The 15,653-nt window shown below is 38.2% G+C and overlaps 1 protein-coding gene across 1 annotated transcript in view; it reads right to left on the bottom strand.

The window, feature by feature from the left end:
• Positions 1-311: 311 nt before the first annotated feature.
• The window catches only part of LOC149823474 (uncharacterized), a 181,764-nt gene continuing 166,422 nt past the window's right edge, over positions 312-15,653 (bottom strand). The window contains exons 16-18 of the mRNA XM_090020059.1: positions 3,330-3,466; positions 2,840-2,936; positions 312-745 (exon numbers count right to left, since the gene is read on the bottom strand). Of these exons, the coding sequence (XP_089876185.1) occupies positions 650-745; positions 2,840-2,936; positions 3,330-3,466 (330 nt within the window). The 3' untranslated portion in view covers positions 312-649. The remainder of the gene's footprint in view (positions 746-2,839; positions 2,937-3,329; positions 3,467-15,653) is intronic.

Below are 15,653 nucleotides of genomic sequence, written 5' to 3'. Positions count from 1 at the left end.
ATAAAATAATCCTAATAATGTCAAATATTTGCAATTTTAGACATCAGGAGAATATTAAAAAACAGAGTTTTTAAAAAAATCAGGTCAAATTACCCGTTTAGAAACTAGTACCAATGTTACAACAATGCGTGTTGCAAATAACAATGTACATGAAACTTTTTAAGGGGTCACCTATTCGTACCACAGTACCCACACCCTGGCAACTATGGTTTAATATTTGGCAAAAATATGCTGACAAGATTGGTGAACAATGTATGTTTATGCGTGCACACGCAGATGAGAGAGGGAGAGAGAGCAAAGAACTGTTCATTCATAGAAAAGGATAAGTTCATTTTCCAGGTAGAGCGCCACATGTAATAACACAAAGCTACGATTACAATGTCTCTAATTATGGATGCCTCAACTTATGAGAACCAAAATTTGGGAACTTGTATGCAAATCGGTGACAGCACCTCAGAGAGAGAGAGAGAGAGAGAGAGCCCTGCATGGATGTGGAAGAGAAAACAGCATCCAGATCCCGTTTTATCAATCGAGCAGGATAGGTGTAGGAAGACGAAATAACAGCCTTTGGTGAAGAAGCACCTCTCTATCAACTTAGCTTGCTCAGTCATGCGATTCTGCATCATGTACTGACACGACTCTCTATTACTTAATTTCCATTAATATCTTTCTGCACAGGTGTCTTCGGTCCATCCTCTACCATGGGCTTCTCATCACTGGCCTCATCATTATTGCTTGCTTTCACCTGGACAAATTCAACTACATCAATTTTTTGCCGTAACAATGTACCAAGAGAAACTCTTGGTGAAGGAATCAGGAATGGCATGCAATTTCTTATTAGTGAAAAGCCTGTAGGGTGAAAGAGCAATGAGGACCTTATCAAGAACTGCTAAAAACCAAAGACGCATAGCATTCAGATTACTCATTTCACAAAAACTGTGAAGGACAGGGAGCATGTTTCCTCAACAACCCGCAATGTCTAGTCTGCTTATCCAATGTACTTTGCAGTTTAGATGTCAAAGAAACAGTTAACATATGCAATCAATGTTCCAAATTAACTCAAAACATGGAAAACCCGGTTGGCCATATCTAGTTTATGGGACATAAAATAAAATGACCTTACTGTACAACAAAAATGACATGTTTCCCGAAAAACCTACAATTTCTTAAAATTCACCCGTGTCCAAAACCGCAACTTTTCAACTGTAAAAAGACCTTTTCACTCTTTGCACATGTGAATTTCCTCTGATATGCGAACTTCCCTCTCAAATATCCAAATATGCCAATTTCCTCCCACACATTTGTGAATGCCTTCCTGCATGCTTTCACATTTGTAAATGTCCTGACCTTCGCACACAAATGTTCTCACACATTTGTGAACATCCTCTTGCCTGTGCCCCTTATGCGATTTTTAGTAAAAGGATCTGGTTAAAAAAAATGACACTTCAAAAGCACCATTAAAGTCTTTAGTGATACTTCAAAAGCGCGATGGGCATTTAGCAACACTTCAAAAGAGCCACTAAAGCCTTTAGTGATGCATCAAAAGGGTGATGGGATGACACTTCAAAAGCGTCGCTAGAGCCTTTAGTGCCACTTCAAAAGCACAGATTTGAGGGGAAAATCGCAAAACACAGTACGACATTTCACATATTTGGGAGGACATCCGCATATTCTCAAAAATCGCAAATAAAAGAAAAAATTCACATATTTGAATATTTGAGAGGGAGGTTCACATATCTGGAGGAAATTTGCATGTGTGAAGTGTGAAAAGGTCCTTTTACAGCCGAAAAGTTGTGGTTTTGGATGGGCGGATTTTCAAAACTTATAGGGTTTTTCGAAAAAAAAAAACATCATTTTTGTTGTACAGTACGGTCATTTTTCGCATATAAATACCACATCTAATGCAGGTTACATAGTGATCTATTGATGTTTTCCTATCAATCCCCAAATTTAAATTGCACAAGGCTTGGCTTTTGTCTATTAAGAGTTGAACACCTGGGATAAAATGGAAAGAAAGAGACCTACGATACAACTAAAGTAAACCTAAGACATCAGCATAAATCAGTGTCTTACAGGTTACAAGCTGAAGACTACAAATAAGATGGCAAACAAAGATGTACCAGTCAAATATAGTGATTGTGAGACCTCCACCCTTGAAGGTGCATTGTGAAGAATATGAGAATCAATGATTTTCCCAGGGAACTTATTGATGGATAGGATTTGTAAACTGACCTATGGAGTAAACATAGGAGGTCAGGACAGGATAGATTAGTAAATGAGACTTTTAAGGTTTTAAACAGTTGAAGTTCTGGTTGATTGTGAAAGGTATGAAGAACTTATCTGGTTTTGTGAATGAATCTTTATTGTTTGAACCAAGACAATGTCCTCTACGTGATTATCTTCTGACCATTTTTTATGCTTGAAGCTATCATTCAAGATACTTTGATTCATGCAGTACACAACCAAAATGCAGTTAAACTTTCGGTGTTCTCTACCCTGAAATCATTCAGCATGTACAAACTAAACCACGTGGTTAGCAGATAAAAAAGTAAATGAGATACAAACTATGCAGCCTAGAACACTTAATAAATAGGCACTAGAATTATTTGGAGCCACTGAAAAATGTAGCATCCACTATAAAACTGAGAAATCTTTCATTGTATCCTTTCTTATGTGACATCATATAACTGTTACATAAGCATGTGATTTTTCAATCACTCAAACAGAATCCAGACACTATGCTCTTTCTCAAATATTTTGCGAAAAAAGCAATTTTATTGTTTTATAAAAAAAAAAATGGATGCAACAATGTTATCTCAACAAGAAAAATGATTCAGACCTTACTCTTGTCACGCCAACCAAGTCCAAAAGGCCTAGAGAGCAAACCAGGCTTTCTTGTGGGCAGTTCCTGGGTAGATTCTTGATGCTGTGCAGCTCTGCAAAAGCATATACTCAAGGTGGAGTAACTAAAAGAGGGGCTCTAAACAGTCGCAATATGCAATCAGTACACATGAGATGCTTCAAATGCTTTTAATTCAATGTTTGGCCAAAAATGCATTAGAAAAGATACATTAGCTACACATGACACTTAATTTTAAGCATATGCATGCCAATGTGCTCACAGATGTGAAAAAAATTATATGATGTGAATTCAACAGTTCCATTATTCTAAGCATGCTAAAGGTAACCAAGTGAACTCAAATTTGCTGAGACGAAGTCAACAAATGAAATATATATAAGATAAAATGGAATAGAAACAAAAAGGGGAACACATATCTCACCATCAACATCATTTGGTTGACTGTATTTATAAGATAGAGGACAGATACCTTGGAGATGGAGTTGATGGCTGCGCTGCTTTAACCTGACCAGATTCATATTGTAAGGTAGCCTCTAACATGCTCTCTGCCATAACCACCCTTTTCTCCATTTGTGTAAGGGAAGCCATTGCTTCCTCATATTTTTCCTTCATGTAAAGCATGCAAGTTAGAAAAACATTGCATGGAGAAAAGGAATATCAAAGGCAGCTGACACTTGAAATACTAGAACACAAAAACACATCTGGTTTTGCCTCGTTAACAAATACAGATTTTTGAAATGTTAATATACTCAATTGTTTTCTCTCTTGTCTTCAAAATATAGAATTATAAATGAAAAGTTTCTAGCACTCTTCTTTGATAGACTTTTGTCATGGCTTCCCAGGGGTAGAAGTAGAACAGATACCCTGGCAAATTTTAGGGAACAATTGGCAGACGGATAAGAATGAGGATAAGCAGAGGTAATCTGTGCATAGTGGTGTAAACTTTTGGTATCTTTCTTTTAATCCAAAGTAGCTGAACGATGCATATGATAATTCCGGCCCATGAAACAATGTCCCTAGTTGACATCTCAAAGAACACTTTGAAGCAGTCGTTCGCATTGCCCAGACTTGCATACACCTTCAAAAGCGAGCTACTCACTTCGAGTTCCATCAAAATTACCGTCTTCGTTATCAGCGTGTAATATCTCGCAAATTTTGCCTAATTTTGAAAATTTAATAAATGTAATTTTTATTAAATAAATATATTTTTACTATTTAAATCAATATAATATATAATATATATAGTGGATGACGTTAAAGTGGATCTTGAACCCGTTGCCAAGATCTATGATCCATTTATGATATAGATCTTGGACTTGTTGCCAAGATCTATGATCCATTGTAATATGGATCTTGGACTTGTTGCCAAGATCCATAAATCCATGTACGAAAAGGTAAATTAATTTTCATTTAAAAAAAAATATATATATATATATATATATATATATATATATACACACGAGTCCTTATCTAGAAAGACTTCTATTTAAAAAAACGTAAGGGACGTCCCCCTCTATGGGAGTCCCTATTATATTATATAAACCATATCAGCCCTCTCTCTCAATACCGATTTTGAGAGAGAGAGAAGACCCTCTCCAAAGTCTCCTCCTTCCTCTACGTTTTCGCAGATCTGCAGCAAAGGTCTGGGTTCTTCTCTTTTTCTGGTAGATAGGATGCTAGCAAGAGTCGAATCACATGGGTCTAAGGAGGCTTATGGTGAAAATCAAACCCACCTCAATGGGATTTTTTATTTCAGCTAGCCTAGAAAGAGTATGTATATGAACTGCATGTTTCTTGGACATCTCTCTTTCTCTCTCTCTCTCTCTCTCTCTCTCTCTCTCTCTCTCTATATATATATATATATACACACACACACACACACACACACACACATACACACCTTGATCTATGTTTTGTTTTAGAATTTGATCTGTCTCTTGGCTTGAGTTCACGTTGATAGGAGTTCTAAATCTGTACTGAATCACCGCGAAAGTCCGTTCAGAAATTTTCTTTCATAAAAATCTGTATTTCATTGTGTATATACAGTAGCGATTTTCTGGACAAGTGTAGGCATGTATTATGCTGAATACATGTACCAGTTGTTGACGTCGACTCCCATAGAGACGCTAAAACAAAAGATCTTATTCATATTAGGGTTAATCTCTTTTTAAATAGAGATTAACCGTGAGCACCAAATTATAAAAAGACCCACACAAAATACACAATAATACGAAAACACCAAAAGACCCTTATAAACACATCTCAACACCCCCCCCCTCAAGCTGGAGCATAGCTATCAATCATGCTCAGCTTGTCACAACAATGAGAGAAACTAGGTCTCGCTAAAGCCTTGGTGAAGACATCAGCTACTTGATCTTCGGAAGATATATGATCTGTGCAAATATAACTAGCCTGAACCAAGTCACGTACGTACTCAACTTCAATATGTTTAGTCCTTTCATGAAAAACTGGGTTGTTGGCAATATATGTAGCAGCCCTATTGTCACACACCATCAACATAGGTAGGGATACTTTCACCTGAAGGTCGGTCAAAATTGATTTTACCCACATAATCTCAGTTGCGGTCTAAGCCATAGCTCGGTATTCCGATTCAGCACTCGACCTGACTACAACAGTTTGTTTCTTACTCTTCCAGGTAATGAGATTTCCTCCCACAAAAACACAAAATCCAGTTGTTGACTTTCTATCTTCAATAGACCCCACATAATCTGCATCAGTGTAAGCAACAACGTCCAAGGAGAAATTTTGTTTAAACAACAGTCCTTTACCGGGAGATGACTTTAAGTACCTGAGAACCATCATAGCTGCATCCCAGTGAACTTTGGTAGGTTTATCCATGAATTGACTGATTTTACTCATGGCTAATGAAATGTCAGGTCTAGAAACTACCAAGGATCTAAAACTGGCACTATCCACATATTCAGACTTCTCATCGAACATATGAGTTTTGGGATCCATTAAAATGCTAGCTGGCTTCGCTCCTAGCATTCCAGTCTCTTTTAATAAATCCAAAACATACTTTCTTTGCGACAAAACTAAGCCCTCTTTGTTTCTTGCCACCTCGATACCTAGAAAATATCGGAGGGGATCAAGATCCTTAGTAACAAAATGTTTCTGAAGATGATCCTTTGTTGCAGAAATATCTTGGGCACTGCTCCCTGTCAATATGATGTCATCGACATATATCACCATAACAACAATTCCACCACTAGTTTTCTTGATAAACAATGAGTGGTCGGAGGCTGACCTGACAAAGCCAGAACCCGACATTACCTCAAATAATTTATGAAACCATACCCGAGGGCTCTGCTTCAGGCCATAAATAGCCTTCTTCAATCTTCACATCTTCTGACACTCTCCCTGAACCTCAAAGTTGGGGGGTTGTTGCATGTATACTGTTTCGTGACAATCCCTGTACAAAAAGGCATTCTTGACATCCGACTAAAACAAGGGTCATCCATAGTGCATAACAACAGAAAGAACGAGACGAATAGTGCCAAGTCGAGCAACTGGGAAAAAAGTTTCAAAGAAGTCAACACCAGAAGTTTGAGTATAGCCTTTTGCAACCAACCAGACTTTGTACCGTTCAATTGACCCATCCGAGTTATATTTAATGGTATATACCCATTTGCAGCCAATAATATCTGCATCAACAGGAGGATCAACAATTCCCAAGTGCCCTGAGAGCAAAGGGCATCCATCTCATCCCGCATAGCCTGCATCCATTTGGGGTCGAATAGAGCTTGACTGTGATGGAGCGGAACAGAAGGAGGCAGACAGAGCTGAAATAAAATTCTTCATAGATGCCTCAAGATTAACTTCTGAAACAAACTGAAAAATGGGATGAAGGGTGCACTGTCTCTTTCCCTTGCGCAGAGCAATAGGAAGACCATCATCAAGAGCAGAAACTTCAGTATGCTTAGGGATACTTACCTCAAGAGAAGGGGATAATGGGGGCATGGAGGTAGGTGGTAACCTGTGAGTGTATACTATCGAAGGGTCTCGATAGCGAGACACACCAGAGGATAGAGCCAAGGATTGTGGAGGAAATGACTCTAACGAAAAAGGAAGAATCGGCAGAGGAAGGATATCGTCATGGCTCTCATGTAACCTTGGAGTAGTACTCGAAAAATATGGAATAGACTCAAAGAAGGTAATGTCCGCACTGACATACACTTTATGGGATGTAGGGTCATAGCAACGATATCCTTTTTTACTCTTAGGATACCCAAGGAAAACACATTTAATAGACTGTGAAGCAAGTTTATCTCGATTATGACCCAACTTATGCACAAAACACAAACATCCAAAAACTTTAGGGGGGATAGGAAAAAGAGGAACCTATGGATGAAGAATTTGAATTGGGATATGGTCTTCTACAAAACTTGAAGGCATGCGATTTATGAGAAAGCTGGCAGTCAAAACCGCATCGCCCTAGTATGACGCAGGCATATTGTGTAAAAACCGATAAGTCTGAAACGAAAGAAGAAAGGGGGTTAGGGTTCTGAGAGAGAACCCTAACCGAAATCGCAGGAAGGAAAGGGAGGGAGGCTTGAAGCGCAACCGCTGGAGGGAGGGGGCTCCGATTTTGCCGGGCCTTCCTCTTCAAAAGGGGGTCCCAAGTGGGTCTCTTTTCCCGATTCGTTCATCTCTCTCTCTCTCTCTCTCTCTCTCTCTCTCTCTCTCTCTCTCTCTCTCTCTCTCTCTCTCTCTCTCTCTCTCTCTCTCTCGGTGTGCACACGCCGGAGGAAGGAGCCCCATCACCGGCGAATCTCCGGCCATCCGCAAGTGTCAAAGGCCCCTCGAGCATCTCCTTTCACGGCAGTTGGGAGGAGCGTCACCAGTCTGCACCCCTCTGCGACGTTCGTCTCCGGCCACCGGGAAAACCACCGTAAGAGGTACGGGTCCCCTCTTGTGAAGATGATTGAGAAATCGAACCCTGGTTCGATTTTATGTTGTTTTTCTTTGGATGAAATCCTTGGGAACCAGATGGAGTTCATGGTGGCTCGATTCTTTCTTTTTCTCCAAGATAAGCTCCACCGATTAGGTGGCTGGGTCATGCCCAAACCAGAAAATAAAATAAAATAGGGGGAACCGGGTTTCAGTTTTACGCTTAAAGGGGGATTAGGGGGTTTTTGGAATCAGACTGATTCCATCTATTACTATGCATTATTTCCGATTGTAGTTTTGGACCTAGATAAATGAAACTTTGTTAACTCCAGCATGAAGTGATGTAATTGTTGATGTTGAATTATTTTTTTTACGAATTATATTTCCTTCTTGAGCCATAAAAATTTGTCCTGCAAATATGAATTCATTTGCTACACATCCTATATAGTTTTTAACTTGCAGATGGCCACAGGCTGCCTGACGATTTTTTTTATGTGCTACATTTTACCTAAATGATAGTAGTGATTAGACTTTCATCATTCACAGAAGGTTGGCGTAGTTGCCTAATTCTTCGATGTATAAAGGTTGTGTAGTTCCTTTAACAATGAAATTTCCTAAACCGATGCCTGAGTATACTTAGGTGCTATCCATTTAATGTACAAATTATAGCAGATTCTGATTTTTGTCCATGTTAAGCTTACACTGTGTTGAAATTTCCTGTGTTGAGTATATTCCCATATCTATATTGGCGCATGTTCTAAACTTTGAATGCACAAACTATTATGTGTTCCAAGTCTGAGGGTTTACTCAAGGTCAACCGTGATAGTATGAAATTATGCTATATAGAACTGAGGTCAACCGTGATAGTATGAAATTATGCTATATAGAACCGAGTTAAACTAGATACCCAGCAGAAAGGGAAGTGATGTTCCAAGCACTGAACATCCTAAACAACATGTCTGCCTACCCCAGTAAATTCCTGATTTGGTTTTACGATTGCTGATCCTTCCAGAATAAGTCCGTTGCTATATTTTTGTGTGAGGCTTTGGAAATGAAATTCTTGCATGGGAAAATCTGAATAATGCTATCCACGTGGCCGAAATGAAGAAAAGAAATATCACAAAAATGTCTGGTAGTAGGGGTCGTATCTGTATACTTTAAGACTTGGACGAATGGTAGAGTTTTTTTTTTTGCTATGTATATGTTGGGACGAAATTTCACATGCCTATGACTAAATAAGTCTGTATGATTCAATATTCAACTGTAGTGGACTACATGAATATATTGGGCCGAGTTGTATGACAAATATATTCCCCTCTACTTATGCCTTGTAATGTTGTTCAGTTTTGACAGCTTACACAGGCCCAGATCGGGCCAGTGCATAGGCTGACAGGCCCAGCCGAGTGGTTGGCTGGGTATGGAGAGAAAAAAAAAATGTGTAAAGGCTTGGCCTTATGCATGTTGCTTGAGGCTGGCAACAATGTTAATTAATATTTGAAGAAAAAGGAAAATCCGTTCAAAGATTTCGGGATGATACAAATCTAACTGCCAACATTAATGCATGTGAGTATGTTTTTGATATGGGTAAGTGTGTATGGATGTAGGAAATGCACATGACAAAGATGCATGGGAGGTGGGAAATTACAAGCTTATTATTGACCTTGTTTTGTATGAGTGCATATGCATTTGGCACAATAGTTTGATGTTATATAACACATCACTTTGGTTTTGTTGTGATGCACCGATGGCCTAATGGATCATCACCGCCTTGGAGCACCGAGAACTTGGTTGTTGTTTCTTATATGTTTAATTGCATCATGTTAAACCCACAAGCTGGTAGGGCACACTACTACACTGTTCTCGTTGTCCTCACGGGTTGGAGTCCCGTAAGGGTTCCCGCAAGGGAGGATGCGGGTTTTCACTTTACTTTTGCATATGGTGTTGCAAACTTAAAAAATTGACTTTAATAAAAATATAAGAAATAAGAACAGTGTAACTTATGTTCTGGGATCTTCTATCTGGAGAATGGAGATCTTAGAAGTCCGGTCTTGGGGAGACTGTGAGGATACAAAAACTCTGTGTGCTTAAATTTTGGTCTCCTGAACCCGATATTGAGGTTCCTTCTACTGGCCACGGTTTTAGGGAGAGTCAACCACTTTACCCGGGAGTGGTGTGTTTGACACAACTGTTGTTTATGGTACTAAGGAAGTGACACTTATGGGCGTGGGGTGTCCCTTGTGTCCCCGACATTAGATGTGGAGGTCTAATGTTCCGAAGGTAATTCGGTCGAGGGCTAAGTTGAAACCCAGTAATAAAATACAAATTATGTGCTAAGTTACTCTGAGAACCAACTTGAACTCGGGGATTTTACCCGTTGGGTGTATCCGCGGGTGATGGAAATTTAAAAAAGAGAAACTTAAATTGTATGCATTTAATAGGGCATGCTATAAAAAAAAAAAACTTAATTGAAAGACAATAAGGTGTTCATACATTATGCATATGTCATGCATAACCTTGCTATGCATTAGTACATGCATAATTTATTTTCCCTTAAATGTTATATGGATGGGTGATGGTTACACTTTAATGTATGTGGAATACCTTGCGTACTTAGATTGATATACTTGTTGTTGATTAAGGTTCTTATATGCTTAATAGATGTGGTATGAGTGCTTAATCAGATTAGTAAATTGTCACACTTACATTCCTCTGAAAAGTTACATAAAACTGTATCTGTGTTCTTTATGCTCTCTTATTTTCACTAGAGAGATCTGTACACAGAATTCTTCGGATTCTGACCCTCTTCTTTTATGGTTTTTCATAGGAACTCAGTGAAGTGACTGGTGTCTGGGAAAGTCACGGGTGTCACGCACTTGCTGGATAGATCACAGATGGACATCATGGCTTTACTTTTGTTTTCCTTTTTGGTTCATTTAATGGATGTTGCACTTTAAATAATTCATTATGCAAGTGTCTCTAGACATGTTTATCAGTTTTTCAATAAATGAATAATGGTTTGATGTTGGTTTGGAAGATAAGTGTAAGCTCTATTGTGGTGTGTGGTTATCTAGCGGTGAGTGGAACTGTAAAGGCCCCAGATCTCTGAGAATAATTTCACATCTTGAAAAAAAAAATCCGCATTTTCAAGGAGCAGGAGTTGGGGTCGTTACATATTGGATTAAATCATTAGGCACCGAGCAACATTGAGGATTTGTCTATGTTTCCTCTCAGCCACACCATTTGGCTGGGATGTATGGGGACATGTAAATTGAGGTTGAATCCCATTAGCGTATGATGTTTACTTAAGAAATATATGTGTATAATGTACGGTAGGATGGTCAATGAGATTTTGACCAACCCTTACATAATTATATCTAAGGTGATATATCGATTCATGTGGTGAAAAAATGCATATGACATATCGTGTGTGCAAATCTCGAACTACGTAGGAGTTATGTATGTTGAGGTTTAGTTGCTTCGTATTATAAAGTGTGCATGTTCATGTATGCATGCATAGAACTCATGTTTTGTTTACGCATGCTTCGAGGTTCAATTTGCGAAGTGCAATGTTCTTTGTGGCGATGATATGATGCGTAGGATAATATGCTTCTGTATGATATAATTTAAATGTCACGTGAAATAAAATTATGAATGCATGCGATAAATGTTTAAGTTCAATAGTGAACTTTGGTTCATGAAGCCTTATTGGTTAAATGTGTGATTTTATAATTTTAATGTCATATGAAGTGATGTATGATGTGATGCTTTGATTGTATACATGCTTATGCCTGTGTTGATGGCTATCGACCCTAAGAGTGGTGAATTATATTGATGCATGTATCACAATAGTTTTTATTGGATATGGTACATGTTGAGGAACTGTTCCCAAAAGATTCTCTGTGACGGTGTGCATGACCAGATCAGGTAATCCAGCTAGAGCGGTAAGTCTCTGTGAGGAAGTGCATTGTCCAAGAGCGGGTAGCCCGCGAAAACGGTATATTCATGTGAGGAAGCGCATTGTCCAAGACCAGGCAGACCATGTGTCTAAGGCGGTAACTGTAATGAAGTGCCGGATGAAGTCTCCAAGAGCAAAACAAGAGAGCACGCACATACACAAATAGCCACTAATGGGCAAAAGAACAACACAACCACTTAAAGTGGTAAGGCACCCAAAAGAAGAGGAAAAAATATATATTCCACTCAAAAGGCTTCAAAGAAGCATGCTTTACAATGGGGAGAAACCCCTTTATTTATAGACAAAAGAAGAGGCCTTGGAAGGGCTCCTAGAGGGACGTTGGAGCCCTTCCAACGGTCATAAATATGACCGTTGGATGCTCCAACGTCCTCCTAGGTGGGGCCCATTCCAAGGTGGAAAAGAAAAGAATAAAGAAAATAAAAAAAGAAAAAAAAGGAAATAAAAGAAAAGAAGAAAAGTTACAATATGCGATAAGAAATAAAAAGACTGTTTATACCCCTATGGGTCTATTTACAAAAGATATAAATATATATATATTTATATATGTAGATAGACACATAGACATATATATAATTAATATATATATATATGTGTATGTGTCGTGATCTATATATATAAATATATATATATGTACAACATATTTTAACACCCCCCCTCAAACACACGGTGAGATCACCGAGAGTTTGCTAAGGAGAAAGAAGAAACGAGGCGATGGCAAAGCTTTGGTGAAGAAGTCCGCCAACTGGTACTCGGTTGGAACATAAGGCAATTGAATGGTGCCTCGTAGGAACTCATCACGAACATAATGGCAATCCATCTCAATGTGCTTTGTTCTTTCATGAAAGGTGTGATTGCTGGCAATGTAGATAGAGCTCTTGTTGTCGCAGCACATCTTTGAGGGAGTTGAGAATGAGACTCCCATATCTTTAAGCAAACTTCTTAACCATACGATCTCCGTGGTGGTAGTGGCCAGCGCACGATACTCTGCTTCAGTAGAAGAGAGTGAAACTTTCTGTTGCTTACACCTCCAAGAGATAAGTGACTCTCCAAGAAACACACAATACCCTGTGGTAGAAATACGATCATCGGGGTTACCACCCCAATCAGAGTCAGTATAAGCAAGTAAAGTAAGAGGTGAAGAAGAGGGTAAGAATAATCCTTTTGTTATGGTGCCTTTCAAATATCTGATAATTCTCATGACAGCAGCCATGTGAATGGTGGAGGGAGCAGTCTGAAATTGACTTGCACTATGAACTGCATGAGAAATATCGGGCCTAGTGATGGATAAGTATGTGAGCGACCCAATCAATTGACGATAAGGTGTGGGATCAGCTAAAGGAGTGCCATCACTGGCTCTCATCTTGGCATTGATTATTTCTGGCGTCTCCACCTTCTTGTCATCAGTCAGTCCAGACCTATCAATAATGTCAGAGGCAAGCTTCATCTGAGAGAGGACATACCCTTTGGGAGAGTATGCAACTTCAATACCTAAAAAATATCTTAGATAACCAAAATCAGACATATCAAAATTTTCTTTGAGAATATTCTTAATAAGGTTAATACCTCTCTTATCATTACCTGTGATAATCATGTCATCAACATATAATAACAGAATTGTAATGTGATCATTAGAATTTTTAACAAACAAAGCAGTATCAGTATAACATAAGGAGAAACCATTATCAAGAACTACTTTGCTAAAAAGATCATACCAAGCTTTAGGTGCTTGTTTAAGACCATAGAGAGCTTTATTTAACTTTAGAATATTTCCTTTACCAATTTCAAGACCTGGCGGAGGATCCATAAGCACTTCTTCATATAAATTTCCATTTAAAAAAACGTTTTTAACGTCAAGTTGATATATAGGCCATTGTTTAATGGAGGCTAAGGCAATTAAAGTTCGCACACTAGTCATCCTAGCTACGGGAGCAAAGGTTTCCTCATAATCAATTTCATATTCTTGGGCATAGCCTTTTGCAACCAAACGAGCTTTGTATCTCTCAAGAGATCCATCACACTTGGTTTTAACTTTATATACCCATCTACACCCAATTGCCTTTTTTCCTAATGGTTGGGGAATAATACTCCAAGTTTGAGCTTTGTTAAGAGCCTCTAATTCAACTTTCATTGCTTCAATCCAATGTGGATGATCTTTAGCTTCTTTAAAGGAAGTAGGCTCATGATATGAATAAATTAACATGAGACAAGCCCTATAATTAGGTGAGAAAGATTCATAAGATACAAATTTTTGTGGAGGTCTACTATTACGAGAAGATCTCCTAGGTGCATTAATAGGTTCTTCTAATGAGAGATCTTGAGAATATCTTTCAAGAGCAGGTTGATGTTCATTTCCTGACCGCCGGGTATATACATTTATTTCATTAAGATTCTCAATTTGAGAATCATTATCATGTTGGAGTATATCATTATGATGGGAGATGCCATCACAAGTATTATCGCAAGTAATTGCATCTGGTGTTTCAATTCTAGGAGCAAGATCAAATAGGAAGGAATAGTCAAAGTTTTCTCTAGATGTGTGAACATCAAATCCATTTTGTTCTTCAAGAAAGTTTACATTTCTTGATATATAGAGTTTATTATTTCGAGTATCATAGCATCTATAACCTTTTTGATTTTCACCATATCCAATGAATGCACATTCAATAGCTTTAGGTGATAGTTTATCTTGTCCTTGAACAAGCACAAAACATTTACATCCGAATATCCTTAATCTATTAAAATCTGGAGTAATTTTGAATAATTTTTCAAAAGGTGATACATTTTTTAAAGAAGGAGAGGGCATACGATTGATTAAATATGTTGCGGTAAGAAGAGTTTCGGCCCAAAAGTTTTTAGGAACATTTTTAGAAACAAGAAGTGTTCTTGTAGTTTCAATTAAATGTCTATGTTTTCTTTCCGCAAGACCATTTTGTTGCGGGGTTTTAGGACAAGATCGTTGATGTAAAATTCCATTTGTTTTGAAATAATTTTGAAAATCTTTAGACATGTATTCTCCTCCAGAGTCGGATCTAAATATAGCTATATTGTTCTGAAATTGGTTTTGAATAAGAATATGAAATTCTTTAAAATTATTAAAGACATCGGATTTGTTTTTAATAATGTATACCCATGTATATCTAGTAAAGTCATCAACAAAACTAACATAGTAGGAGTAGCCTCCCTTGGACAGAACGGGTGCCGGTCCCCATACATCGGAATGCACAAGTTCAAAAGGTCTTTTTGATACAAAATTACTATGAGAATACGGAAGCGAATGAATTTTTCCAAGGATACAATCATTGCATGTGAATGTATTTATATTACAAAATTTTTCCAAAAAAGGAAAGAGATACAATTTAGAAACACTAGGATGTCCAAGCCTTTTATGCCAAGTCTCAATATCTTTGGATTGAACATGATTACAAAATGATTTGGTTGGCAATGACAAAAAATCCATATAATAAAGATCCCCTCTTCTATGGCCCTGCCCAATCCGCTTCCCGGACCGGAGATGCTGCACATAGCATTGGGTAGGTGAAAAAGTGACATTACATTCAAAATCGGTAATTTGGGAAACGGAAAATAGATTTAAATTAAGTTTTGGAATAATTCGAATTTTGGGAACAAAAAAATCTTTGTTTTCATTATAAATTTTCTCAAGATTCCCAATGCCTTCAACATCCAAGGATGTTCCATCGGCAGTGGAGACAAAAGATTTAAATTTGTTCAGACTTGTTTTTGATAAGAGTGATGCATTTGGAGTCATATAAAAGGAGGCACCCGACTCAAGAATCCAAGAGGTCATACCTGGGAAGGAGGAGATAGCGGCGCCGAAAGTGGATGGTGTAGAGGAAAACTGAGAGGAGCTCATCTTCATGAATTGTTGAAGAGTTTCAGTAAGATGAG

This window comes from Nuphar pumila, chromosome 10 (genome assembly GCF_984573655.1).
Source record: "Nuphar pumila chromosome 10, dmNupPumi1.hap1.1, whole genome shotgun sequence".
In the NCBI taxonomy this organism is placed as follows: domain Eukaryota; kingdom Viridiplantae; phylum Streptophyta; class Magnoliopsida; order Nymphaeales; family Nymphaeaceae; genus Nuphar; species Nuphar pumila.
This window is presented reverse-complemented; position numbering and strand designations above follow the sequence as displayed.